Below are 26,723 nucleotides of genomic sequence, written 5' to 3' on the forward strand. Positions count from 1 at the left end.
GTCCTCTGGTAAACTGGTCTGTATTAGTTAATTTATAAGGTATTTAGAAGTAGCAGACGCCCAGGGGCGTAGTATTCAGACGCATCTATTCAGATTATCAGTACAATATTTACAAAAACGGCATGCACCTGTCATCCCAGTTCAACGAGCACAGCCCCCACGCAACCATTGCGCAAGCTCAATATGTCCTTCCTTCTCCGCATAGCCCGCCGCCTGCCGGCGTATCGGCTCCAGATCCACGTCTTCCGGATATGCGTTCAGAAGTAATTTCACCATATCAGTGTAACCACGCTCTGCCGCGCCGTTAATTGCCGTCCGACCGTTTCTCGGTGCAGCTGGTGCCGCAACATCTGCTCCACCCTCAAGTAGCCGTACAGCCAGCTCCAACATCCCATTAATGGAGGCCGCCTGGAGCGCTGTTACACCGCAGTCCTCTGCTGGGGAGGCGTTAATGTCCGCTCCATGGTCCAGTAGAACGTTGGCTATACTGGTATTTGATTTCTTGATAGCCTCCTGGAGAGGTGTTCCCCAGTATCTGGCTGCCGGGGCGTTAATTGTGGCACCGCGGCTAATAAGGTAAGAGCAGGACCTTTCATAACCGCGTCGAGCTGTGCGCGTAATCAAGGTGCTTTTATCCCTGTCGCAAGAATCCAAAGATACTCCTAATTCTAGGAGCAGCCCAATATTAGCCCGCATGGGTTCTTCGTCGTAATTATGGTCACCCACGTAACTAGGCAACTGATTCCATGCCCTCAGGGCTGCCTTGCGACGAAGCAGTGGTGGTAGTAATTTTACTCTACCAAGTATCCGCCGGCGAGAAATGGCGTCGTCGCACAACGGGCCCAGGAGAAGGAGCTCAAGCACTCTCTCCCAGCCACGATGCCCTTCCAAATTCGGGAGCTTTTTTAGCAGCAAACCAATAACCTCAAAACTGGATCCTTGGTCCAGCGCATGCATTAGAGCGCCTAGGCCCGAGTCGAATTTGACTATTGCACCAACATCAGCTCCGTGCTGCAACAGCAGGTCGATCATCTCCTCGCAATCATTGTTGATAGCCCAGCCGAGGGGGCTTAATAGTTCATCTGGATCATAATCGTCATCCTCATCAGGGATCGGGGGATCAGTAACATTTGCAGATTTTTCCAGGAGAAATCGCACCCCGTCTAACCAGTTATTTCTGACAGCACTCATCAGAGGGGACCGGAGCCCACCGTCTGCAGTTGCGTTGACATCCGCTCCATGCCGCACGAGCACTTTAAGTAATGGCAGACGTTTATGTTCTGTAGCAGCGAGAAGAGCCGTCAAACCCCCGTCTGTTGCAGGAGCGTTAACATCCAATCCAAGGGCAATCAGGTCTTGCACAAGTCCTATATCGCCATGCACGGCTGCCGCCTGTATAGGTGTTAGTCCCGCCACAGACGATGGGCGAGCATCTAAATCCGCTCCATGAGCAAGTAAAACCCCAGCTATCATGGAATGGCCGTTTAAGCATGCAGACTGTAATGCAGTCATACCTTGTTCTGCTCCTGCTGGCTCATTAATTTGTGCACCCGCACGTAACAGCATTGATATAATCTCCCAGCTTCCATTCTCTGCGGCGCCTTGCATTGCAGTGCGGCCGTTTGAACTCGTCGCCGGGGCATTAATGTCCGCACCCCAGCTCCAAAGCAGTTTAAATATCTCATCATCGCCGAGTCTAGTCGACATCTGCAAGGGCGTGTCATCTACACCAGGTGCGACTTGGGAGTCTGGGGAGACACCTTCACATAGCAACAGTGCGACCATCTCCACATTGTGGTTCATAACTCCGTACTGCAAGGCAGTATATACTGGTCGCCCGTTTTCATAGTGGGGCTCGTAAATGCTTTGCTCATAAGTGCTTTTGGGGGATCTGTTAGACAGAAAAGGTATGATATCAGGGTGTGCGGAAATCGGGCAAGCCATGGCAGATGCTCCGTCGTGTAGCAATCTTTGGAGAAGAGGCAAATTGTTCATCTTCGCAGAAATTTGGACAGGCGTCAAGACAGAGCACCACAGCCATTCATAGCCGCTTATACTCCAACCTGGGAGTAGGATTTCTCGTATAACGGGGATATTGGTGTCCGCTCCGTGTTGAATAAGACACTTGGCTACCTCGTAGTGACCTCGAAAAACGGCGGCTTGCAAAGCAGTTCCATAATCGTTACGAAGATAGAGGTTGACTCGAGCTCCCTTATTCAGAAGCAATTTCACGGCGTCCAAGCTACCGTTCAGCGCCGCACTGATTAAAGGGAACCCAGCACCTTTATTCTTAAAGAATGCCTCTGGATGAGCACCATAGTCGAGCAATGTCTGTAAAGCCGGCAGTTGTAAATGCCAGTCAACTCCCCATGGCCACCAATTGATCTCTCTGTGGACACCCGCCTGGCACAGTAATTCAACAATGGCTTCATTCCGATTGCAGACCGCATCGGTAAGGCAGTTGGTCCAAAACTGGCTCTGACAAGGATGGTCGGTATGCAGACGGATTTTGCACTGGAGGATCTTGCGACCAAGTGCCACGTTGTCGGACTGAACGGCGCTGAGGAAGGCCTTTCTCGCGAACACCCCCATGATCAGGGACCGAAGCTGGCACAGAAAGATGAGGATGTCTGTACCACCATTCTTCACGACCCATTCGCAGACCCTGTTGAAGTCCCATTGGTGAAGTAGATTGTTCACCGACAGAAAGATGAAGTGCCTTAGGAAGTTCTGGAATATTGATAATGGAGATTTGTCTTGCAGTCCTGTTTGCCTTGAGGTCGGGAAATTCGAAATGTCTGGGTCTTCAGGTGGAAGATATACACTTAGGCTGTTTTTTGTATTGCCAAATAAATCAGATCCCATAGTCAATCGTGGTAAATTTACCACCAATTGAGGATCAAGTCTTGCAATGGCTCGCTCGAGAAAGGTCCCATGATTGGAGAGTGCCATATTCGCTCGGAGTATCCCTGAGCCTGAATACGGTGTTAGAATGCTGATACCATGAACGTAGGTTATAGGAAGTATGGATAGATTGTCGAGAAAAGAGACCAGCGGCAACTTACCATGTGCTTGCATCTGCTGGATTAAATGGTACCAAGGGAGATCACGCAGGAGCAAATCGCGATGAATGCCAATGACCTCTCCCTTGGGGGTACAGACAGTAATGTAATCCGGGAGCGCATCGTCAGAATCGCACCATTCTCGTCCCCGAGGAACATGCCGTGCGATTTCTTTTTCCACTTCTCGCCTTCTGTACTTGCGGTCGCGGATATACACATCGCTAGCTTTGCCCTCTGCGCTTCGTTTCCGCGTCGTAGAGTCGATGATCGCCCAGTCATTTGCGGAGTGATATTTCTGAACTCCCCATTTTTTCAGCTTATCGGTGTATTGGTTTTTCCTGGGAATGGTCGAGCCGCAACGTCAGCATCAAGGTTCAAGCAGAATATAATGAAATTCGTACGTAGCTCGAAAGCCATGTTGCTCAGTCATATATTTCATGGTTCGGGGTAATGAAGTTGCCTTGTAGAAGGGAATGATTGTTTCCTTGTGTTGGTTCCATATCTGGTCTGGGATCCGGGCTGCTTTATGGGACATTGTGAATAGACTTCAGGAGAAGTTTACCTTGGAATAGATGCCCTGGGCGTTGATGCCTTTTCAATTTCAAATACCCCTGTCGCTGCAGCTCAGCCCCCGTTGGTAAAACATCTCTGATTGGACGGGCCAGAATCTGCTTCTGCTTTCAGGGCGCTGTAGACCGACTTTCCAGAATCTGGTTTTTACCATCTTTTGATTCGTTGCAAAAGTACGCCTTGTTTCATTGGCTACGAAGTACGAACACAATCTGGATTGAGCCGACAGTCATTCTGTTCTGGGATCCAGAATCTGGTTTCATACCTGGTACATATAAACGACCGCCAGCAACATGAGGACTTACTATTCCTTAGCAACTGCCAAAATGGCTTGGTCGATAGACAAATCAATCGCCTTCATTACGCTTCTCCTTACTGGAACGTGGTCCTTTCTTCAGATATGGAATTACGTCGCGAATGCGTATCGGAGGGCGCTATCCCAAGGTGAGCTGTCCGAGCTATCATAGCAACAGGATCTAATCGGTACTCTATTAGATTCTGGGATTGAAGTCGCGGTCGCAAGAGAGCAAGATAATACCAGCCCTGAAATTCTGCTCGAGTCAGGCCTATTCAATATACCCGACCAAGCATACGGTTTGTGTCTATCCCTGAGGCAGTGTTATTGGTCAACCCGGAACTGACATTACCCAGAGCCCCATCTAGGAATGGCTCGCAGAACGCAAACTGCATAATGTTTGCCTTTGCTCATGCATTCATAGATGAGTTTGCTTGAATATAAAATGCCGATGTGGGTCTGAAACGGGTTTCAACATGGTATCCTTGGACAAAAGAAATAGAGAGGGTCATGTGATTTTCACATACTATTCAATCAAGCTATATAATCTAGAGCCGAACTTCGCACGATGTAGACTGGGAAGCTGTACTCAGGAACCTCGAGCCCTAAATTCAGCCGCCACGGGCGCGCGTCTCTTGGCATCCGGACACCCTGTTGGTGCCTAACGCTGGTGCCTTGCGTTGGTGCCTGGGACGCCCCGCCAATCCCCACGGAATCTGGAATCACAACTTCTGCATCTTCGAAGTACTGTCAATGAGCACTGCAGTCTGGTGCCCAATAGCAATCAAATCCATATTCTCATCAAAAACCAGAACCTCCAAATCCATCCGCCCATTCAGAACCCTCTTGCATTCACTCCGCAGGTAAAGCCAGCGAACACCCTCAGCGGGCAGTCTCTGTTTAATTTCCGTAGAAATCGTCAAGGACACATGCAGTATCCTTTGCCCGAATCTCTTCGACCCGTCATCCTCCAGAACCCTCCAATCACTCCTCCCGTCCAGCCGAGCTTTTCGTTGCCGGGCGGCATACTCAAGCGTAGCCGCTATACTTCCCACTGGTAGCGATTTTCCTTCCTCGCGTGGAAAGAAATTCTCTTGAATCGGTAGGCTCATGTCCACCACGAACGGGATCATTTCATTCGTCCAGCGGGCTTTTTTCTCACCTGCTGTTGAAGGACGAGAGCCCTGGGGCAGGTAATCCCAGCCCGGCTCAACCCATTGCTCCACGAATGATATCTCAGTAGGCTGGACTCTGGGGATAAATGATTTGGCGTAGGAATGGCCGCGTCGGAATCCGTCTGCGTAGAAGGCGCAGTGGTAAGAGATCCAGTTTGGGTCAGTGTCTGTTTCGAGCTTTGCGAGGTCGACTGCGACTGGAGTATTAGGGAGTTGCCAGCCTGTTTTAAGGGTGATGCCTTTGTTAGACAAATTTGTGAGTCTAGGTACCGTGCGTTATTAGCCATGGGTTTTTTTGCTTGGGGAAAGGTGGTTGTTTCCATACACTACATCCGCAGATGCACTGAGTTTATCCTGCTGAGATGCTTCGACGCGCAGTGTGGACCATCCCTTACCAATATTGACCTCCCGCAGAGTCATCTTTGTTGGCGTTCTGATAAAGATCGGGCGGTAGAATTGGGTGACAGTAGAGTAGAGATCAATCTGGTACTGCATTTTGGGATGTTTGGAGGCGTAGTAGAGGGCATATTTCGCCATTGCAGAGGCGACGTAGCCACCAACACTGACTATAATTGTGTTAGCCGTGGTTGTACATGAAGAGGGCGGTTAATGCATACCAGAGGCCATAGCAAGGTCCGGAGACAGCTGCACGGTGATTTCAGGTGAAAAGAATAGCGGTATGTCCAATGCTTCAGCCATACTGGTTGGAAGAGAGGTCCCCATTGTGTCTGAAGATAAGGGACGTTGGAGGGAGACTGTGGTTATGCGCTTTGTACACAGGATAAATATATAATGGTAAGTCGATCAGTCAGGGAAAATGCAGCACTGCCCCAAGTCAAAGACTCGCCCTCGTGTATGTAAGCAGGTAGCTCTTTGTATATACGTATCTCGCTCGCCTGGTGTCGTTTGCTATTTTAGGCTGCATTGCTGCTTACGCTTTCGCTTCTGCTTGTCGGTGCATTGTTGTCTCGACGTCATCTGACTGGACCAACATATCTGTTCTTTGATTGGCCAACTATATCCACCTAGCCTTTATTGGGAGGGTGTGTTTATACGAATGACTAAGCGACCGCACTAACCAGAAACTGTTCGTATGCAGTTTATGCTCAGCTGGAGCCTGGCTGCCTGGTGGTTTGGCAGCTTTTATATCGCAGAGAATTCCCACTCTGGATCCCAGCAAGCATCAATCCTCTGCAAAGCTTTCCCAACCATGGACGAGGAAAAGCCGCAGCAGAGAACGCCCTTCGACCTACCGGGCCTGAATCTGTCGGTGTTCTTCAAGCCCAGGGTACTTTTTCCTGACCTGGAATCATCCAAATTGCACACTAACTTAATCATAGCCGGACTGGCATGGCCTTGTTTGTGGCCACGCCATAGATGCCGACGATTTTGATCTCGGACTGGTTGGGTAGGGATGCACGCCAACGCTGGGCTTCCGCTCGAACTAACCGTAGATAGATACACATTCACCCTGAGGGAGCTGCTGATGATGCAGATTATGAATTCGATAACCGACAAGCCGGACTGGGATACCAAAGTAGGTACCGATCTAACCCTTGAAGGCGCTGAATTGAGTGGCTGATATTCCAGGTGTTCAATGAGGAAATCGTCAGCAAATGGCGAAGCGAAATCTCGCAAGGTGGCCATGACGTGACGACTGCGATGATGGATTGGATAATTCAGGAGCTTCAGTGGAAGGCCACCGGGTATCAGAACACTGGTATTGTCACTGCATATGATGCCGGCGTTGTCAAGTCCGACATGGCCATCCCAAAAGACCTGCAGCAGAGACTTCGTGAGGCAGTCAACCGGCTTGAAGCCGCTTCAGAGAAAGACTACCATCCCGGGTCCGATATGAAGGTGGTTGACCTGGTCCATCCATCGTTATTCCCACTCATCTACGACAGATCCAGGGTCCTCCGAGACACCATAATTGGCGTTGAGGACTGTTTCAGCAGCATCGGAAAGGGCGAGCTACTGGAACTACCTAATGAACAGCAACTGGCCGCCATTGGGATATCTGAAGTGGGATCGTTGAACCCATACAGCGCAAAATTCCAGTGGCTTCCGTGTAATGTGGAGTTTACTCCGGACGGACAAGTCCGGATTGCTTCCTACATCAATAACCTGCATCCAAGAAAGCACAAGGATCTGTACAACATCATCGAGGAGGTTCTATCACGGACTATTCCGCTATGGAATGTCTCCCTATCTTGCAATGGTACTTTCGAATATCGCATCCCCGTCAAAGAAAGCGAATACGTGTCTGAAGAGCCCGAGCCGCAAACTGAGACTCCTGGCGTTTATACGGAAGCCTTCTGGAATCGTTATCATGCGTGGCAGGACAGGCGCCGTCTTAAGATCCCTGAGCCAGGTCAATTCGAACCTCCGAAAGAGAAACCGAGGGGAAAAGCCGACCTACATGCACAATTCAAAGACAGAGGTCTGCAGATCATCGTCAAGCTGGCCAACATTGAGCTCACCCCGGAAAGACCGGAGTATGAGGGCGGATCGTGGCATGTTGAGGGCCAGCTGGTATGTAATCATTCCACTGCATTGAACAGTTCATGAGCTGACGGTATGTTCAGAATGAGAGAATATGCGCAACAGCAATATATTACTACGACTCGCACAACATCACCGACAACACCCTGTCTTTCCGCAACCGCGCCGACGAGGAATATATCCAGGAGATATCATACGAACAAGGGCAGTTCCAGTATCTAAGTCTCTTTGGCTTCAACCCTGACGATGGATATGGGAGTACGGACAATATAACGCAGGATCTTGGGGGCGTCTCATGTCGCGAAGGACGCCTATTAACTTTCCCAAATATCCTGCAGCATCGCGTCTCTCCTTTCTCGCTGGCGGATCGCTCGGAACCAGGACATAGGAAAATCCTTGCCTTCTTCCTCATTGATCCGAATCGCCGCATAATTTCAACTGCAAACGTACCGCCACAGAGAGAGGATTGGTCTGATGGCTGGAAGGACGCTATAAACGAGGGCCTGTCCAGCCGCTTTCCCGTTGAACTGCAGGACATGGTTCGCGAACAGTGTGAATTTGCACCCATCACAATGGACGAAGCAAAGACGTACCGATTGGAGTTAATGGAAGAGCGATCGGCATATGCTGAGACTGGAAATGGTATCTTTGAAGCTGGTGACTTCAACCTATGTGAACATTGATACGCCTAGTTCTTGTTGATACCAAACCCCAAGATTACATGAAGTATGGACTAAGGTTAATAATACGATTTTGTCCAAGTTCTCCTATAAAATAATAATTCGCCTTTAGTAAATACCGGTCATCCAACAAAGACGAAACTCTGTGATTGGCGTAGGTGCAACTTGCTTGGCCGCCCCCAAAACCCACGGTCTGTTTCGCTGTGCGTATCAACTTGACACCTGGATTACCGGTCATTACTATCTGGTTGAGGAAGCAAATTCCAGCATCTTGGAAGACCATTGGCATTGCGCGTTGCGACTTAATGCCACCACTCCGGCTCCAAGGTATGGCTATCACTTCTTCACCGAACATGTACATTAAAGGCACATCCTGAACGCATATCGGGAAAATTCAAGTCAGCCGTAAGGTATCCGCCGTATTCGGTCTAATTCAAAGGCGCACCTTCACATGATGGAGATTGGAGAGCGCTGCCGTCGATATGAGACTTCGAAGCTGGCGAGGCTATCTAGACGACGACCCACTACACCGGGGGTACCCTCTCAAAAATGCAGGGGCATGGCACTGCTAGTTCACCATGGCCAACATTACAAGGGGGCGAGAAACATGCTGCCCCAATAATTGGATGCAAAACGGGGCGCAGGGCTTGGCCTGGCGGATCCTGCCGCCCTGAAGCCAAGAAGTGTGAGATTGGGATGGCTTGAAGGATGCTTTACTGCTGATTAATGATGTCCAGTGAAGAGAGTCAGGGAGCTGCTATTTACCGGTTAGCAATGTTTGTATTCTTTTTCCCGTGGTCTTGCACTGAAGTTGATATAAATTCATACAGGGCCTCTTTACTTATAGGCATCGGGTTCTTACTTTATGTCATAAACGTCCTGCAGGGGCAGTAAGGCTGTAGATTTCTGCAGAAATCAACTGGATACTTTCATAGAGTCCTAATTGGCTGGGGAAAGGCAGCGATCATGAAGGCCAGAACTCAGAAGGTGTGTGGTTCACTTGGCCAAGCTTGCTGTGGGCCACACTGCCTCAAATACGGGGGCATGGGGCCAAAGTATGGAGAGCCCTACGACTACCTACGGTAAGCCCTACCGAGCACAACCCGCCAAGATGAGGTAGTGGACCATGCATGAGGCCAGAGCGGATCTTCAGTCCTCAGAATTGCAGTTCTTCAGCATTCTGATTGATATATGTTGCTCCACAACAACAACCCAGAGTGCAGCAGAAGAATGACCTTCCTATCCAGGACAGACTCTGACCTTGCACGGTCTCAGGTACAACATCAGGAGACTGTCCATATTACGTAGTTAATCCAGGACAAGGCAGAATTGATGCGTAGAACTGGGATATAAAAGGCCTGTTGCTCTCCGGTTCTTCAAGTTGAACAACAACCAGCTCAATCTCCTATCTCATTACCTCTCCTAAAATCAAAAAACAAGTCAAAATGTTCATCAAGTCCCTCCTCGCACTTGCCATCGCCTCAACCGCCATCGCCGGCGAAAACAACATCAAATTCCTATACACCACCTCCAACTTCATCGGAATTCAAGGCTCCGGAAGCGGGTCCATCACCGGCTTCACCCTCTTCGACAACAACAACGAAATCCTCTTCAACAGCGCAAACCCCGTCGGCTACGCCCCTTGCACGCAGGACACCACCCACCTCGAGATTACCTCCGACTGCTGGGAGGGAACCTACGACTTCAGCTGCGGGGCCACCTTCAGCGGCATGCCCGGGGCTTGCAGCGCCTACGCCCCTGATGGATCCGAGACGAAGGGTGAGGCGGACAAGGAGCTGACATTCATTGGCATTGCCTCCGGTCAAGATGGTACCTGCACTGGTACGATTAAGACGACAAGCGAGGGCGAATGCACCAAAGATAGCCTTGTGAAGATTGAGCGACGCTACAGAGGAAAGTATACTGGTGACAGATAAGGGTCTTGCTCTTGTAGGCAACCTAGCATATAAAGAATTAATTGCCGGGGGGATACTCTTTTAAGGCTCTTAATGTTTGTCTATTGGGTTTGTGTCTTTAGTTGCTTGGCTTGGGGGCATGGCGAGACTCTACATGTACTTAGCTTCTGCGGCTTTATACGAAATGTGAACTAGTGACATACATACAATTTATTGTCATATAAGCAATGGTTTCAACTGGGTATATAGGCCTTTTCGTATTAGTGTACAAACTCTTTAAGCAATGTTCAGAATATTAAAGCCCTGTAAGAATACCATTTACTGCTAAATAATTGTCGACAAGCTCAGGCTATGTATAAGCATTTTTAGCGTCCTTTCCATGATGTAGAGTTATTACCCAGCTTGGGGAGGCCAAACCCGGCATTGGGCCCTTCTCGTGCTTCCTGGGAAAGTTATAGAGCATGCTGTAAGATGTTTATATATTATAATTCTGGCAATACCTGCACCCCTCGTTCTAAGTGTCTGTTTGAGCGGCCAGTCTATGCTATTATTATCGACTGTTATAGAGTGGGACACTCGGGATGTTACTATTCGTTTCTGAGATATTAGCCAAAGGAGGGTAATATGGGAATATGGTCTATCTAACTTTCTATCTTACATTATTATAATCGTAAGGGAGGATCAATCGTACGTGACCGCTGGTCCTGGAGGTCTTATGTTTCACTTTCCTATTACAGGTATTGCCAAATGCATCCTCCAGAAACTACTCTTTCTACCTTGCTAGATTGGTTAAGCAAACGCTTGTAGCTAGACTAAGCCAAGCAGATCACCTCCTTATATTCCTAGTAGTTCATACCGATCCTTTCGGCCCACTATGTGCTCAGAGACCAACTCCCAGTGTATTCCTGAAAAGCTTCATTTCTATGAACCAACTATCTTGAAAGAGCCACACCTCCCTCACACGTCCTCGTCCTTTCTATACCCGTGTGTTCTAAACTTTCTTGTTCCGCTCGAGCACCTATAGTGCTCAACGAATCACTCCGCATCAACGCAGTCAACAGGACCCCACTGGTTACGGGTTGCCTCATACCACGTCGACTCAATCATTCCAGGATTGCAATTGTTTGCGACATTGAAATCCCATCCAAGTTTGCCATCACCAGCATCCCCACACCAAGTATTCGAGGGTGTGCCGCATTCACCAAAGCGCTTGAGGTTATCCCAGAGACCGCCGCAGATTCCAGGAATATCAGGTACGTTGTCAGTGGATTTGACGTGGTATCTCCAAACAAAAGCCATGATCTTTTCCGTTTCGCAATTGGAGGCCGCGGTTGCTGAAGCGGAAAAGACGGCAAGTGCCAGGAGGCTGGTTCCGACGATGCCCTTCATTCTGAGTTTTTCATATATTAGCGCTCTGGATGTAGACCATAGGTTACTGCATCAGGGGTGTGAAATTTGACCTACTCGGAGATGGGAGATTGTTGATAAAAGTATAAAGTGGATTGACAGAGGAAGGCAGTGGGAAGCCGTTTGATAACAATGCAGATAGAGAACCCGGTGCGCAAAGATTCTATGTTTGGGAAAATGAATGCTGGAGAGGCCAAAGGACCCTATTTATGTACTCGCGCTCACCATGGAGCCCATGGAAATGCTGCCAGAACACTGCTCGATATCGAATGGCTGTCTGGACAGAACCTCCAAGGCCTTGGCTAAGGCAGTGTCATTGCCCAGACTATACTGAGGCATTTTCATTCCTCTTGTCAACAGGCACAGCCTGCTACCAGAATCCATACGCAACCTCTCTCAAGCACACGTGGGCTTGGTGTCGCGAAGGGTTCATCCCATGCAACCATACAGAGCACATCAGGTTGGCGCATTGGTCTCAGGTATTCAGCCAGATCTTCAGCCAAGCCAAAAACCGCCCCAGGGTGAGCTGGGCTGGTCATTGGAACACGAGCTTGCCATGTAGACTCCTTGCCTTTCGTTACTCACCGTCTGTTGCTACTGGCACGTGCCAAGAGGTGCTCTACATTCGGCCCCAAACGGAAGGAGGCTGAGTGTGATAACTCGAGCTTGGCTTGTAGATCACTTACTTTTATTTGCTAACTGTTTGTGGAATGGGATATGCCAAGGGTTGGCAACGAGAACACCCCCCATCTGGTCTCCGAGGCAGGTTGAATAGCTGCTACAATGGCCTATATGCCTCTTAAGGAATCACATAAATAGCCCTGTTTCTGCTGCTCTTGATTCTCTCGATAAACAGAGTCACCAGTCTTGTCTTCACTTCTTCAAGCCTCTTTGCCTGACACAGCACGCCGACAACTTTATCTTGCACATATTGCATATTACCTGCAAGACTGTTTCTATTCAACCACGTACAGCAAGTACGTTGTTTCTGCCCACCCTTTCCCTACCTATGCATACGCCAGGGACTAACATATCATCCAAAACCAGAAATGAAGATCCCCATTTCCACCACCTTCGTGGTTGCCATAGCCACTCTCTCAAACCCAGCCTCTGCAGCCCACGGTTGCAACAAAAACACCGTCTCAGGCCCCGTCGTTCGCTACCAGGTGCGATCATCCGATAAGGTGCCTGATATTCCCGGAATCTGCGGCGGTCTGTGGGACAACATGAAGCGCTTTGGCGAATGTGCTACCGCTTCAAATACCTGGTGTGGTGATGTCGATGATGGGTACCTTGGATGGGACTTTACTGCTTTTGTTGGCTGCAGTGATGGAATGGTTTCTTCTACCTGGTACGAAGCGACGCGTAACCAGTGGGGTCATATTGATTGCTCGACTTGATGTTGTTGTTTGGTGATTACTATGTACATGCATGCGTAGTGCTGTGAGGATGCCGCATTTATCAAGAGTGTAGCAGCAGAATGGAAATTGACCTACCCGGTTCTGTGATGTATTATCTTATCGAGGGAAATGAGTATTAATTAGTGGGTCTGGACGGAATTATGGGCCTATGTTTTGAAAATTAAGATCTCAAAGCGTAGAACTTAGTCTATTACTGGCTCAGCTGCTTATCCCTGTTCCGTACGGCCATCTGCAGGAATTTGAGTTAGAAAGAGTATGAATTTGTATTAATAGCTCAATCTAGACACCAGACGTAGCAGGTAAATATTCCTTTAAGTAATATTGCTATTTGGTGGAGAATCATTAGACATCTACCTATAGCGATAATAGTAGGATCATGCTTTCTGTACGTTGGTCTCCACGACAGACTCCTCAACGTGAATCACAGTCGAGAGTTCTCGCGCTTTCTCAGTGCCGGCTACACCTCCAACCATGGCAGTGTCACCGTCGAAATACTTCGCAATCTCTTCAAGCGGAGTGTTGCGCGTCTCAATGTAGTAGAACCATACGACGGCGAGCTCCACACCGAGCCAGACACAGTAGAAGATGTAGTACTTCCAGCCGATGTTGTCGAGTGCAACAGGATTGACGTATTGGTTGAAGAACACTGTTTGGAAGAGTTAGTTAGTTATCTTAGTTCTAGTCCCTGAGAGTAGGAAGGTAGGTGGGAGCGTACGAGCAGCGTCAATGCAGAACCACATCACCGTCATGCCCTTGGCGCGAAGACTGTAGGGCAAGATCTCCACCGTGTAGCTAACTAGCAGGCCGGACCAGGCAATGTTGTAGAAGAGATAGTAGAGGTAGATCATAGCGATCACAGCGTTCGCGGACGCCGTGTTGTGCTGGGTATCGTATCGAGCAGAGCAGATCGTCCACACAATAAAGGCGACCAGCATGCCAGCGGTCGATACCAGGAAGAGCTTGCGCCGGCCGATCTTCTCGACAAAGAAACACATTGTCAGGGCGACAATGAAGTTCATGATTTGAAGACATCCGTTGATCAAGTTCTGCTCGACGGCGTCGGTGTAGCCAATGTTGGTCAAGATCTTGACGATATAGTACGAGACCAGCCCGTTGCCTGACCACTGCGAGAAGAAGCCTGCGGAGATTAAGATGATCATGCGATGGCGGTTTCCCTTGGTCCGGATCAATTCAAGCCAGGAATTGCTCTCAAACTCTTTCTCCAGGCGAATTGTCTCCTGGATCTCTTGCAGTTGCAGCTGAATGACCTCGTCTTGTTGGTCGCCGTTTGCGTGGCAATCAGCCAGGACCTTGAGGGCCGCCTCGGGTTTCCCCTTGTACATGAGGAAGCGTGGGGATTCTGGAACGAACCAGATGAAAAGTATCTGTAGCACAGAGGGCGCCGCCTGTGCAATGGTTGGCGTTCTCCACGACCAATTGTTTGGGATGTTATTCGTGCCAAAGGTGAGCCATGCGGCGACAATCGCACCCAAATACCACGTTGCTAGCCAGGTTAGCGAGGCTGCTGCGTCGGAGGAAACGAGAAAGACATACTATTGTAAATGGTAGTGAAAATTGCACGGTGTTGAGTGTGGACCAGCTCCGTAACCAGCAAAGGTGACGCCCCATGGGCGATGGCGACGCCGAAACCGATGAAAAAGCGACTTGCTAGAAACATTCCATAGTTGATACTGATGCTCTGCAGGACTACCCCTAGAAGCCTATTGTACGCGTTAGCAGAAACAACAGTACTACCTGGTGAAGAATACACCTACATAATCGCGCATCCAATCAATATTCCCATCCGACGACCCAGTAGATCAGCAGTGTACGGTACAGCGGGAAGGGCGGCAATGGATCCCAAGGACATGATGGCATTGAGGATGCCCAGAAGCGATCCGCTGGGGTGGTTGAAGTACTCTTGCCAGGGTTTCAAGGTCTGCAAGCCGTTCATCATCGAACCGTCGTATCCATTTGTAGCCTGTTCGTCGTCTGGTGTTAGAACGGGGGAGTAATGTACGGGGAAATTGAGTGAACATACAGAGGTCAAGACAACAAACATCAGACAGATGTAGGTCTTTCGCATGCCTGGATTCTTGTACCAGGTCACCCGCGGAAAGTGCCTCCCGGCAAGCTCGAACGTGTCGGCGCCCATGTTGACCAACAAATATCCGAGGACGAGAATAAAGTGTCTCTAAAGTGCTACCGAGTAACTGCTATCCACAGCCGACAATGGAGTGTGGTGAGGGGGAGGAACAGCAGGGCCCCCAGCAGCCGCGTGGAGTATTAACTATTTGTACTCCCGCCACCGGTTGAAAGCACGCGGTGTTCACGGCTAAATGACAGACATGTAGCGGAGGGCCCGATTGGGAACGCCGTGGCGTGGCTCTATTCAGAATAGCGACACGAGGCCGGCCCAGACTCGCTCGCCTCAACCTGCCAAGAACCGCCAGGATGCGCAATCAGGCTATTACCCCGGCGTGCACCCTTAATCTCGGCAAAACATTAAATATCCCTGCATTTGGACGGGAGTCAGCTGCGTTCCGCGCCCATTCGGGCTAAGCGGTTGCTCGTCCAGCCGCAGTCGCTGTCTAACGGGCCAGATCTCCGGCCTGTGGTCCCAAAATATCGGGACCAGCCAGGTATATTGTACCATTGTGCCGGCGTGGGATAGCGGTTCGCAGGGCCGTTTGTCCATGGGTAGTGATAGCCAACCTTATTGTGTTAACAAACGAGGTCATGCAGTAAGAATAGCTTTGAATCCCACCTCTGCTCACTCATGCTAAGCGTCCATTCCAACCTGTGAAATACAAGAGTCGTCGTCTCCCTGGCCGAGTAAGCCATCGATCGAGCCTTGGTGCGACGTAGACAATTGGCTAAATGTATGAGGTCCAGGGAAAACACGAGAGGCTTGGAGAACAGATTGAAGGCAGCGTCTGAGCACAAGATGTATGCTGGTATCCTGGTCACAGAGAAACGGCTCCACTCGCCTACAAAGGCCAAGGGATCTCCATCCCTACCCAGCTTTTTTCTGCTTTAGCTCCTTGTGGAACTGAACACGGTTCAGCAGAGCTCTGAGTACTCTGAGTGAGTAACAACGGATTGAGCGCATCTGGGATTTCTGCCATGCCCGTTTTCCACTCGTGGTCTGCTTTTGCCTGACGTTGGGGGAACAGAACTACCTTCACAGGAAATATAAGTAAGTTAACACTCGCTCCGTCTAAATCCCAAGAATATCTGGCCATCAATCCCGAGCACCAGATGTTCGAGTGACTGTTGACTGTTGAATAGCTGGCTGATTGGGCCAGGGCTCCTAATCAGGGAATGCACCTGTAAACCGTGGACAGGGTGGCAAGAGCTGACATAGTGAATGGACCGGAGTTTTCACCCAACTATATTGGTTTATTCCAATCGGAATAGACGCCATGAAGCTCTATTGCTTACCTGGTCAAGGCTTGGCCTGAACGGGACGGTTTCCGCTGCCACTTCAATCAAAGCTTCACATCCCTTGCTGACTGCTGTACTCGCCACCTGGCTGTCGTATGGAGCCGCTAGCAGTGATAGACCGTACCCCGCACTCCCCGGAAGCTGGGCAGGCTGATCGAGCTGATCACCGGTGAATGCTGGCTTGGGGTAGCCCCTAACTGCCGATCTCGGCGAACAAGATATCTGTTGGCACATGTTTAGACACACTGGAACTGATTGACTTCCCGTGTGCGCGGGGTTGAATCTTAAATCGGCATATAAAGATATATCCCGTCGAACGGGACTGACTGTTTAAGCTTATTTCAATTTATACTCCATATCAACGACACAATGGGCATATTCAGGAGAGCTTTCCAGGCCCTGCAGGTGCCTACAGAGCCTGGCTTGACCACGGCTGAGCTGATGCTAACGAATGATGACTTGAAACCTGGTAAGGGACTCCTCTGATACTTCCTGCTACATACTAATCCATGTCGCTTAGTGGAACGAGATAGACGACAATGGAAGTGGCTCAACTTCGTGGCCTTCTGGATTGCCGACTCATTCAACGTCGTGCGTGACATATTCTAAATGGAATACTCGTTTCTTTCATAATAACTCTGGCAGAACACGTGGATGATTTCGTCGGCCATGATAGTGGACGGTCTGTCCTGGTGGCAGTCCTGGCTGTGCGTGTGGTTTGGCTACGGCATTGCAGCAGTCTTTGTCGTTGCCATGGGACGCATGGCGACCATTTACCATATACCCTTCGCGGTGGCTAACAGATCCTCCTTTGGGGTCTGGGGATCCTTTTGGCCTGTCTTAAATCGGGCTGCGATGGCTGTGATCTGGTACGGTGTTCAGGTATGTTCCCATTAACCACGCCTTTAGACATCTCTAACCACGTTTGACAGACATACCTCGGTGGTGCGTATCCTCGTTCAAACAGATAACAAGAGACTAATTCAATTCAGGCCAATGTGTCACCTTGATGGTGTCGGCAATCTGGCCTAGTTACAAGAATATCCCCAACAATATCCCTGAGAGCTCAGGCGTCACAACCATGGAGTTCACCAGCTTCTTCCTCTTCTGGCTGGGCTCTCTCCCTGCCCTGTGGTTCCCCATCTACAAGATCCGACACCTTTTCACCGTCAAGGCATACTTCTCTCCCGCCTGCGGTATTGCATTCTTCGCATGGGCCATTGCCCGGGCGCACGGAATGGGCCCTATCATCCACCAGCCCAACACCGCCCATGGAAGCCAGCTCGCCTGGGCAGTGGTCAAGAGTATCATGAACTGCATTGCAAACTTTGCAGCCCTGATCATCAACAACCCGGACTTTAGTCGCTATGCACGCCATCCGAAGGACGCCGTCTGGTCGCAGTTTGCCACCATTCCGATTGGATTCGCCGTGACTTCGTTTATCGGGATCGTGGTCACCTCGTCCTCGACTGTGATCTTCGGCGAGGCAGTCTGGAATCCGCTCCTTCTGATGGAAAAGTTCCTGGACGGCGCCAGCTCCGCGGAACGATTCGGGATCTTCGTTATCGCTGCTGGATTTGCACTGGCACAGCTGGGGACAAATATCGCTGCGAACTCTGTGTCGGCTGGCACTAATCTTTCTGCCCTGCTTCCTCGGTTCTGCACCATTCGTCGTGGAGCCTATGTCTGTGCAGCAGTTGGCCTTGCCATGTGTCCAGTAAGCACCCTACCCTACCCTACCTGCCTAATTTCGAAGGATACTGATAAACATTCCTAGTGGACCCTGGTCGCCTCGTCCAACAAATTCACCGTCTACCTCTCCTCCTACTCCGTCTTCCTCTCATCGATCGCCGGAGTCATGGTCAGCGACTACTACCTAGTCCGCAAAGGCTACCTAGACCTGCCAGCCCTCTACAGCGCCCAGAAAGACGGCCCCTACTACGGCCACTGGGGTATCTCGTGGCGCGGATACACGGCGTACATCTGTGGGATCATGATCAACGTAGTCGGATTCGCGGGCGCCGTCGGGGCGGACGTGCCCATCGGCGCAGAATACATCTACAACATCAACTACTTCTCGGGGTTTATTGTGGCGGCCGCTATATACTGGGCGTTGGCCCGGGCCTTTCCCGTGCCGGCGATGAGTGAGGTCTGGAATGAGATTCCGTATACAGGCGGGTCGATGCACGTTACCGAGGGAAAGGAGATTGCCGAGGCTGACGAGGTCGAGGACGCTGAAAAGCAGGTGTAGGGAGCGAAATGGTTGAGGGACTCGTCGGTGGCCGCCGATGCTCAAAGAAAGGAAAGGAAGATCTTCAGCGGCGAGAGGCGGAATGTTTCCGAGGAGAATGCCTGGTGCTTTTTCTCGATGGGGAAACCCGAAGCCCTAGAATAGCGACTGGATAGTGGATACAGGGGAATGCTTGTATGCCCGAGACACCACGATCTAATGGACAATTCCGTATTCATCATGGCAGACCTGACGTGTCCTTCTGTCTTTTTGCTTCTTGAAGTGCTTTAAGGATTCCCCACGGGGAACAGTGGGTAGAGCTGAGTTTCCCGGTGGGCCGCCGATATCGAAGCGCCGATCCACATATGTGATATTTTGATCGAGTCATAGGTAGACTCCTGGGCTTGCGCTAAGCCGATTGGCAAGTTGGAGACCCCCGGCCAAGGCCAATCAATAGGGAAGTGAAGATGGATGCAACTTCACAGATCCACAGTCACTGTGCTCAGGCGTCTCCTTCAGTTGCCGTGTCCGACGCCACCCACGTCCCCAGCGGATTCTGACCGCGTCGTCTTCCTGACCTTCGTCGCCTGCCTCCGATCAACTGCCTGACCGACACTGCTCTCTTGGTCCGTAAGTCCTGTCACTCAGATAGCTGCGTCGCCGTTGAATACTGCATCCTGTATCCGGCGTCATGCCGACCCCGGCATCTGTCGAAACGCATGAGAAAGGTCAACGCCAGAAAGGACAAGTAGACGATACTCCTCTGCCCGTTCAGTCGCTGTCCTTCCGCCAGTCCCTCCGCAACGTCTCTTCGTGCACCCGCTGTCGCCAGCGCAAAACGCGGTGTGACCAGCAGTTACCGCAGTGCGGCGCCTGCGAGAAGGCCGGTGCGCGATGTGTCGGGTACGATCCTCTGATGAAGCGAGAGGTCCCTCGCAGCTACTTATACTACCTGGAAGACCGCGTCGAGCACTTCCAGAACCTCCTCGCCGAACATGGAGTTTCGGTCGAGCCGGGCTCGTCGACTCTGGAGCGGAGGGCACCGGGCGATGATCGACAGGCGATGTCCGAGGAGCCAGAGACACAACATTCACATAAACGCAGGGTCAGTGTCGCCTCGTCCAATTCGACTCTGCGGAGTGCGCCCTCCGCTAGCAGGTCGCCGAGGGAGGTTCCAATCCATGCTACATCGCAGTTGGACGTCGATGTGGTCGCCGATGGACACGACCCGGGATGCTGCACCGCACACGAGTTACTTTTCGCCCTCCAGCCCGCGCGACAACTGGCGCAACCCATCGAACTGCCCGATCGAGACCTCGCCGGAAAGCTGGTCACCTTCTACTTCGAACAAGGATACCCACAAGTCCCGGCCCTGCATAAGGGCGAGCTGGCACAGCTGCTGAATGAGGCATACGCGGGAGCTGAAAACCCTCGCCCATACAGCCTCTTCCTCCTTTACATTGTATTTGCCATTGGCTCATGCATCATGCGCGGCAGCGACATTAACCATGCTGGACCGACACTGGGACTGAAGAGAAAGCGAAATACGCAGACCAGCGCGCATCCAGCGCATGAGTACTACTCTGCTGCCATTGCTCACCTGCAACTAGCATTCAGTTCGTGCAATGACGTCTCGAGCAAGTTGGAAGGTATTGAAGCTGCTGTTCTCGCTGCCCATCTGTCCCTCTTCTATCCAATTCGCCCTGGACCTGTCTACCTCGTGGGACTGGCGCTGCGTGCTGCTGTAGACGCGAAGCTCTACGATGCAGCTGGTCCTACTGTAATCAGCGGATTCTTTGAAACAACATTATCTAGTCAAGATGGGAAACCCCAGAATCAATTCGCAGAGCAATGCCGGCGCCTGTGGTGGAGCGCCTACAGTCTGGACCGTCTTGTCTCGCCCTACACCGGACGCCCTTTCGCCATCCCAGACCACCTCATCACGACGATATTCCCTTCAATTCCACAAGAGCTGGAGGTACCATGCCACGGAATATCCTCCTCGAACAAATTAATGAACTTCCTTACCACTCACCTTCTCCAACTGCGGCAACTCCAGTCAGAAATCCACGAAGTCCTTCAGTACCATCACGCACAGTCCATCCGAAACAGCTCCAGCACTGTCCCTTTGACACCTTCCATACTCTCATCACCGCTGGACTACTTCGAGTCATTCCACTCCTGGAAACGAGACATCAGCCGGCGCCTCGACGAGTGGAAAAGCTGCATCCCCTCGCGCGAGGAGACAGGGACCTGGGTCCCAATCGTGCGTCTAGAGCTGGACTACTGGAAAACCATCAATCTGCTATATCGACATGAGGTGGGAGTACCGTCTGAACTAGGTCGTTTGCTGCCCCAGTCTCAATTAAACGCCACTCATATTCCGGCAGAAGGAGAGGCCACGGATGATTTCACCCATTTCAAGATCGTCGAGGCCAGCCGAAAGGTTCTCCAGAGTTACCGGCTCGTGCACCATCTGGAGTCTGGGAATTGCACATTCCTGGCTACGCATAATATTTTCCTTGCCGGTATTACCTAGCTTACCACTATTTCAGGTCTGTATACCCCGCTAACAAAGGCATACAGGGACCTTATTCCTCTTTGCCATATGGAACTCGCAGATGATTCGCAGCATCCTTGTATGTCCCCATCACCCATCAATATGAGCACAGCCCCTAACATACATTTCAGACACTCGATGAAATCGACGGTACCATTCTCACGGGCACCGCAGTACTGGCTAGTATGGTAGATATCCATCCCCAAGCCCGTGACTGTCAGGACTCCCTAGAGCGCATGCGTGTAGCAACAATGCATATGTGTCTATCGTCGTCGAAGCCAGTAGCAGGGACCAACCAGTCCAGCCAGCCCGACCAGCCCAGCATGCCTCAAGCCGAAGCACTATCTAGTACAGAAGACCAGGTGCAACAACTACAGATAGAACAGGATCTCCACGGGGATTTGACAGAAACCCTCACGCAGCTTTTCCCAGGCGGAGACGGCAGCCACGCCGACAACGCCAACCTCAATGCCAACGAGAACACTATACCTCCGCTCATCCAGAATCAGCCCCGGTTTTTCAGTAATACGGGAGTGTCACAGTTTGATAAAGAGGACTCGCAATTCAGTCTTGATTTTCTCGATATTGAGCTCTTTCCTGGGCGTCTCTCCCATGAGCACGGTTCTATTTTAGGACGATAGAAGATTCGCCTTTATTTATGCAGTAAATGAATCCCCCCGCCCAAAGAAAGCATGAATGACGCTGTCCTCGGATGTATATATTGTCGATTGCGCGCGGTCTGTGGGAGTACCTTGACGAGTGCGTTCAACTGCATATCGTACCATTCTGCACCAGCAGAACACGGCCACGCTGAGCAATCGTCTGCTACATTTTCAGAGCGTGCAACCTCAGGACAACGACGGTAGTTAACTCCCCTGGCGACCTGAAAACAAGCCAAGCTTAATGCTGTTCTTCACTAGGCTGATTGCACCCACTACCCTCTCGATATACCGTGCAGCCCTTACTGTAGGGCACACGGTCAGCTGCGTGCGAGAGACAGTTTGCTATTATCGGCTGACCATGGTCTATCTCTCAGAGGTGTCCAGAGATGGAAAACATGCCCGTCCTCCCTACCATGGAGTATCAGGTCCACATGTATTCCTTACTGATTTAGGTACTGCACTACTCACCCAGGAACGAGAAGGCCATGGGACACTTACTGCCAGATCGGCGATGCTCTACAGCTATTGGATTGGTAGAATAGTATTACTGATATGGATAAATGTACTAATATCTCTCCTATAAAGTGATACTGGTGGCCATAATCCTACTTGATAGATACAGCTCATTATTTATCTCGGTATAGATATCGTGACGGGAAGTTGGATCATGGGTGAGGTCTTCCTGGGGAGTACAGGGAGACAGAGAAATCTATTTTGTGCGTTTCCTTCCTTCAGTCTATACTGGCGACAGGTTTTCTCATAGTAAGAACGAGGATAATTAAAAGCAAAAGTATATATCCTTCTCGTACTCGGAGAAACCAATACAGCACCCTTGGCCTACCAACCTAGCTGGCATCTCAAATTCAGGGCCTCCAATATCTCATATTATCTGTTCCTCGACGGGTCCCATTATGTTAGGGAGCTCGGAGACTGCCTCCTTGATGATCTTCAGAGCTTGCTGAATCTCCTCCTCGGTGATTACCAACGGAGGAGCCAGGCGAATGATGTTCTGATGAGTGGGCTTAGCCAACAAACCCTTTTGCTTCAATAATAAGCACAATTCCCACGTAGTATGACCGTTGGTCTTGCTCTCATCGATAATGATCGCGTTGAGCAGGCCCTTACCTCGGACCACTTGAATCACCGGGCTCTTCAAAGCCTCCAGGCCTTTACGGAAGACGTGCCCAAGAGTCTCTGCCCGCTCGACCATATTCTCGTCACGTACCACTTCAAGCGCGCGTATTGCAATCGCACAGCCTAGAGGGTTTCCACCATAGGTAGAACCATGGGTGCCTGGCTCAATCGTGAGCATAATATCCCTGAGGCCAAGGACGCAAGACACAGGGTATAAACCGCCCGAAATGGCCTTGCCTAGTAGAACCAGATCAGGCTTGATACCACTCCACTCATGACATAGCATCTTCCCCGTGCGGGCAATACCCGTCTGAATCTCGTCGCAGATTAAGAGGACATTATACCTATCGCAAAGCATGCGGGCCTCGCGGAGGTAATCCTCATCGGGAACGACAATGCCGGCCTCACCTTGGATAGGCTCGACAAGAAAAGCAGCAAGGTTGTCACCGGCAGCTTTGAAAGCTTCTCGGAGGGCTGCTTTGTCGCCAAAGGTAATAGACTTGTTGGTCCCCGGAATAATGCAGCCAGTGCCGGGTAGGTAAGGGCCATAGTTTTCCCGCGATTCGGGATCAGACGATAGGGAGATCGCGCAGAACTATATGGTGTGAAGGAATTACCACTAGTCAGCCATCCACTCAATGAACTCTCTGCGGATCATACTTTGGGGGGAATCGGGATATCAATTGGACTTACGGTTCGACCGTGGAAGTTATTCTCGGCACTCAAGATAATTGCTTCATTTTCTGGGATGCCCTTCACCTTATATCCCCACTTACGGGCAATCTTAATGCTTGTCTCAACAGCCTCAGCGCCAGTGTTCATAGGTAGGACCATATCAAAGCCAAAGTAGCTGGTAACGAATTGTGCAAAGCGAGGGAAAACATCGTTATAGAATGCGCGGGAGCTGAGGGTCAAGCGCGATGCTTGGTCAACCAGTGCCGCGACCAACTTCGGGTGGCAGTGGCCTTGATTGACAGCGGAGTAGGCAGAGAGAAAGTCAAGGTAGTGACGGCCTTCGGGATCCCAGACTGAAGTACCCTGGGCACGTGCAAAGACAATGGGAAGCGGATGGTAGTTATGGGCGGCGAACTTTTCCTCACTGTCGATGGCTTCCGCGCTGGAGGCGGCGTGGTAATGAGCTGATGTGCTGTCCATGGCCATGGCGCCGGTGATGGAAATCGCGTGAAGTAACGAGGCTACTCCAATGAATTGCGGGAAGATGACGCAAGTGCGCTGAACTTGGAGAACGAAAAACAAAAGGAGAAACGAGCGCAACGAAGAGAAGATTTGTCTGTAATATAAACAAGGAAGTATAGATCGCGCTGCAGGCCAGTCTTCTGCCGAGTGCCAGGCCCAACCCTAACGGAAGGTCGAGCCGGCTCTGTGGGGCAAACCAATGCTCCAGGCTGGAGCCCTGGGAGCTGGAGGTTACTGGAGTCTGGTGCAATTTAACTTTCCAAATTGGTTGACCGTCTCGGCCCCCTTGGGCCTGCCTGTTGAGCGAGGCGTAGCCAGCGTTGACTCGTATCCGGCGGTCCTAGGGTTGCGGCACTACCACCAAGTAAGAAGAGCGCTTGCCTTGGCGGTCATAGACGCGAAAGCTACGTCTAGGTTTATGTTTGTATAGATTTAAATCGAATATGCTTCATAGTTCTGATATTGTTTGTATAGCTTCAAAATCCTGATTCAACCCCAGACCTTGCGCCCACCATACCATGTTTCTATAACTTTTGCCTCTAGCAGAGCGTCCGCGTTCCACCTCATGTCGGCGACGATGAAGTCTGCCAGTTTACCAATTTCTAAACTGCCAGTCCGCTCCTCTGAAAATACACTTCGGGCTGCCCCTGTAGATGCTGCCACAACAGCCTCACCCATCCCCAGTTGGAAATGCTTGTTTACCGCCTTGGCGTATTGAGGATCTCTCGCTGACTGTCGTGTGGTAGCAACATAAAGATTGTGCATTGGTGCGTAGGGCGAGGTCGGACTATCGCTCCCAATGGCCATGAGTGCGCCAGAGTCAGCGAACTCGCGATACGCAAAGGCACGTTGGCAGCGATCTTCCCCCAACAACCGTGGCCACTCCTTGAGGATAGATGGATCAGCATGCACTGGCTGGATGGATGCGGTCAAACCGAGTTCGCCCAGTCTTTTTGCATCCTCTGGCGATGCCAGCTCTATGTGCTCGATGCGGTGTCGTTTCTCTGGGGATGCATTCTTCTCAATAGCATCAATGGCCATCTTGATTGCCGCGTCGCCGATGGCATGGAGCGCAACTTGAATTCCAGCTGCATCAGCCTGTTTGACAACCGGATCGAGATACTCGCGCGTCCAAATTGGAGGAGGTGATCCCACAGGGGCATATGGCTCTGAAAGATAAGCTGTGCATGCATCTATAATCCCGTCGCAAACAATTTTGACTCCAACAATGCGAAGATCGGGGCTAGTAGTCGCATTATACTGCCGAGAAAGCTCAATCGCACGCTGGACTTGTTTGGAATTGGCCTCGGAGTTTTCTGTTGGCTTGATCAACCAATATGCTGCGATTCGCAATGCAATATCTGGCTCGATCGTGTACAACGTCACAAGAGCATCCCATGCCTCTTCATCCATAGCCATTTCCACGACACCTGTGTATCCTGCCGAGTTGTAAGATCGAATAGCTGCACGAATGGCCTCGGTTCGTTCTTCTTTTGAGCTTGAAGCAGCCTGGTACGGCCAGACGATTGCCATCATGGCCCCTTCATCGAGGAGGCCAGACGGATTCCCCGTCGAGTCGCGGTGAATTTTGCCACCGGCTGGATCGGGCATGCTAGCAACACCAAGCGCTTTCAAAGCTGTGCTATTGCACCAGCATGAGTGCAGGGAGCTGGCATCAACGAATATAGGCCGTGAATCAACATCGTCGAGCATTGCGGCCGTCACACCGTTTGGTGTCATAGAGTGTCTCCAATTCTTGCAGAGAATACTTGGTGCGTTTGGATTGGCGGCGGCATATTCCTTGATAGTAGCTTTGATATCATCGACCGATTTGCAGTGTTGCAGGTCAAGTTTGCGAAGGGATTGCCCCAGAAGAAGCAGGTGCATATGGCCATCAATAAAGCCTGGTAAAACAGTCCTCTGCTGGAGGTCGCGGGCCTCCATGCTTGAGATGCGTTCCCGGGGGATGATCTCGGACTGCGATCCGATTGCGGTGATTTTGCCCTCTTCAACCAACATGCTATCGGCGAACCTGGGTTCTCCCTGGAAGCCAGCACCAGTACCTGCCAATATCCGGCCATTAAAGAATAGGGTGCCTGCTGACATGCTGGATGATCGTTTCTTGGTGACAGACAGATGGAATCAGAAAAAAAGGGTAGGTGACCTAGTGGAAGCTGAATCCTGCGTTTATCTTGCTATTATTTTATTATCGGACGAAAGGAAAACATGCAGGATATTCTACAGAGATGAGACCTAATTGGGTCTGTATTCTAATATATTGTATACAGTTTGTTTCTCTTTCCCCAAAGGCTCCTTCCTCCTGGTGGGTTCATTGTGGGCCTCGTCTCGACCTTCCCTCCCAGTTTGCTGTCGGCTACCCACTATTTTCTGTTCTGGTGAAGGCAAATAAACGAAAGGAGGAAAAGCTTAATATATAATGCCCTTGGGACCGGCTCTGGAAT

The 26,723-nt window shown here is 50.7% G+C and overlaps 14 protein-coding genes across 14 annotated transcripts; 7 read left to right on the top strand and 7 right to left on the bottom strand.

Moving 5' to 3' along the window:
* Positions 1-318: 318 nt before the first annotated feature.
* On the bottom strand, positions 319-3,363 carry ASPSYDRAFT_110456 (ankyrin repeat domain-containing protein; the record flags this gene model as incomplete). The annotated part of the gene is made up of 2 exons (XM_040839910.1): positions 319-2,975; positions 3,066-3,363. Coding segments are annotated over 2 exons (2,955 nt in total), but the record flags the coding sequence as incomplete, so codon positions are not given.
* Positions 3,334-3,696, bottom strand: ASPSYDRAFT_50516 (Clr5 domain-containing protein). Its single transcript, XM_040848096.1, has one exon. The coding sequence runs from the start codon at positions 3,595-3,597 to the stop codon at positions 3,430-3,432; it is 168 nt and encodes a 55-aa protein (XP_040697568.1). The 5' UTR covers positions 3,598-3,696; the 3' UTR covers positions 3,334-3,429.
* A 185-nt stretch (positions 3,697-3,881) lies between these two features.
* On the top strand, positions 3,882-4,481 carry ASPSYDRAFT_50517 (uncharacterized protein). The gene is made up of 2 exons (XM_040848097.1): positions 3,882-4,076; positions 4,128-4,481. Exons 1-2 carry the CDS (start codon positions 3,959-3,961, stop codon positions 4,271-4,273), a joined length of 264 nt encoding a protein of 87 aa, XP_040697569.1. The 5' UTR covers positions 3,882-3,958; the 3' UTR covers positions 4,274-4,481.
* Positions 4,392-6,045, bottom strand: ASPSYDRAFT_50518 (thioesterase family protein). The gene is made up of 3 exons (XM_040848098.1): positions 5,720-6,045; positions 5,428-5,668; positions 4,392-5,364 (listed from the first exon to the last, which is right to left on the bottom strand). The coding sequence occupies exons 1-3, from the start codon at positions 5,799-5,801 to the stop codon at positions 4,650-4,652; spliced, it is 1,038 nt and encodes a 345-aa protein (XP_040697570.1). The 5' UTR covers positions 5,802-6,045; the 3' UTR covers positions 4,392-4,649.
* Positions 6,046-6,516: 471 nt separating this feature from the next.
* Positions 6,517-8,290, top strand: ASPSYDRAFT_161748 (DUF4246 domain-containing protein; the record flags this gene model as incomplete). Its single annotated transcript, XM_040843026.1, has 3 exons — positions 6,517-6,639; positions 6,693-7,637; positions 7,691-8,290. 3 exons carry the CDS (start codon positions 6,517-6,519, stop codon positions 8,288-8,290), a joined length of 1,668 nt encoding a protein of 555 aa, XP_040697571.1.
* A 1,442-nt stretch (positions 8,291-9,732) lies between these two features.
* Positions 9,733-10,224, top strand: ASPSYDRAFT_94266 (uncharacterized protein; the record flags this gene model as incomplete). Its single annotated transcript, XM_040852950.1, has 1 exon — positions 9,733-10,224. The coding sequence occupies one exon, from the start codon at positions 9,733-9,735 to the stop codon at positions 10,222-10,224; it is 492 nt and encodes a 163-aa protein (XP_040697572.1).
* An 809-nt stretch (positions 10,225-11,033) lies between these two features.
* On the bottom strand, positions 11,034-11,769 carry ASPSYDRAFT_72593 (uncharacterized protein). The gene is made up of 2 exons (XM_040850658.1): positions 11,668-11,769; positions 11,034-11,593 (listed from the first exon to the last, which is right to left on the bottom strand). Exon 2 carries the CDS (start codon positions 11,590-11,592, stop codon positions 11,239-11,241), a length of 354 nt encoding a protein of 117 aa, XP_040697573.1. The 5' UTR covers position 11,593; positions 11,668-11,769; the 3' UTR covers positions 11,034-11,238.
* Positions 11,770-12,423: 654 nt separating this feature from the next.
* Positions 12,424-13,177, top strand: ASPSYDRAFT_72594 (uncharacterized protein). Its single transcript, XM_040850660.1, has 2 exons — positions 12,424-12,587; positions 12,658-13,177. The coding sequence occupies exon 2, from the start codon at positions 12,660-12,662 to the stop codon at positions 13,008-13,010; it is 351 nt and encodes a 116-aa protein (XP_040697574.1). The 5' UTR covers positions 12,424-12,587; positions 12,658-12,659; the 3' UTR covers positions 13,011-13,177.
* Positions 13,178-13,405: 228 nt separating this feature from the next.
* ASPSYDRAFT_61752 (hexose transporter protein) lies at positions 13,406-15,186 on the bottom strand (the record flags this gene model as incomplete). Its single annotated transcript, XM_040850028.1, has 5 exons — positions 13,406-13,677; positions 13,747-14,535; positions 14,586-14,752; positions 14,807-15,012; positions 15,073-15,186. 5 exons carry the CDS (start codon positions 15,184-15,186, stop codon positions 13,406-13,408), a joined length of 1,548 nt encoding a protein of 515 aa, XP_040697575.1.
* A 1,661-nt stretch (positions 15,187-16,847) lies between these two features.
* ASPSYDRAFT_94270 (nucleobase cation symporter-1 family protein) lies at positions 16,848-18,729 on the top strand (the record flags this gene model as incomplete). Its single annotated transcript, XM_040852951.1, has 6 exons — positions 16,848-16,947; positions 16,999-17,069; positions 17,124-17,360; positions 17,411-17,423; positions 17,471-18,195; positions 18,256-18,729. The coding sequence occupies 6 exons, from the start codon at positions 16,848-16,850 to the stop codon at positions 18,727-18,729; spliced, it is 1,620 nt and encodes a 539-aa protein (XP_040697576.1).
* A 670-nt stretch (positions 18,730-19,399) lies between these two features.
* Positions 19,400-21,482, top strand: ASPSYDRAFT_61754 (Zn(II)2Cys6 transcription factor; the record flags this gene model as incomplete). Its single annotated transcript, XM_040850029.1, has 3 exons — positions 19,400-21,236; positions 21,295-21,347; positions 21,453-21,482. 3 exons carry the CDS (start codon positions 19,400-19,402, stop codon positions 21,480-21,482), a joined length of 1,920 nt encoding a protein of 639 aa, XP_040697577.1.
* A 382-nt stretch (positions 21,483-21,864) lies between these two features.
* ASPSYDRAFT_502199 (uncharacterized protein) lies at positions 21,865-22,662 on the top strand. The gene is made up of 2 exons (XM_040848021.1): positions 21,865-22,130; positions 22,189-22,662. Exons 1-2 carry the CDS (start codon positions 21,961-21,963, stop codon positions 22,511-22,513), a joined length of 495 nt encoding a protein of 164 aa, XP_040697578.1. The 5' UTR covers positions 21,865-21,960; the 3' UTR covers positions 22,514-22,662.
* Positions 22,663-22,810: 148 nt separating this feature from the next.
* On the bottom strand, positions 22,811-24,225 carry ASPSYDRAFT_72600 (ornithine aminotransferase; the record flags this gene model as incomplete). Its single annotated transcript, XM_040850662.1, has 2 exons — positions 22,811-23,659; positions 23,758-24,225. 2 exons carry the CDS (start codon positions 24,223-24,225, stop codon positions 22,811-22,813), a joined length of 1,317 nt encoding a protein of 438 aa, XP_040697579.1.
* A 519-nt stretch (positions 24,226-24,744) lies between these two features.
* ASPSYDRAFT_186843 (amidohydrolase) lies at positions 24,745-26,367 on the bottom strand (the record flags this gene model as incomplete). Its single annotated transcript, XM_040843583.1, has 1 exon — positions 24,745-26,367. The coding sequence occupies one exon, from the start codon at positions 26,365-26,367 to the stop codon at positions 24,751-24,753; it is 1,617 nt and encodes a 538-aa protein (XP_040697580.1). The 3' UTR covers positions 24,745-24,750.
* Between the last annotated feature and the right edge of the window lie 356 nt (positions 26,368-26,723).

The sequence above is a fragment of the Aspergillus sydowii genome, assembly GCF_001890705.1.
Source record: "Aspergillus sydowii CBS 593.65 unplaced genomic scaffold ASPSYscaffold_15, whole genome shotgun sequence".
Taxonomy (NCBI): Eukaryota; Fungi; Ascomycota; class Eurotiomycetes; order Eurotiales; family Aspergillaceae; genus Aspergillus; species Aspergillus sydowii.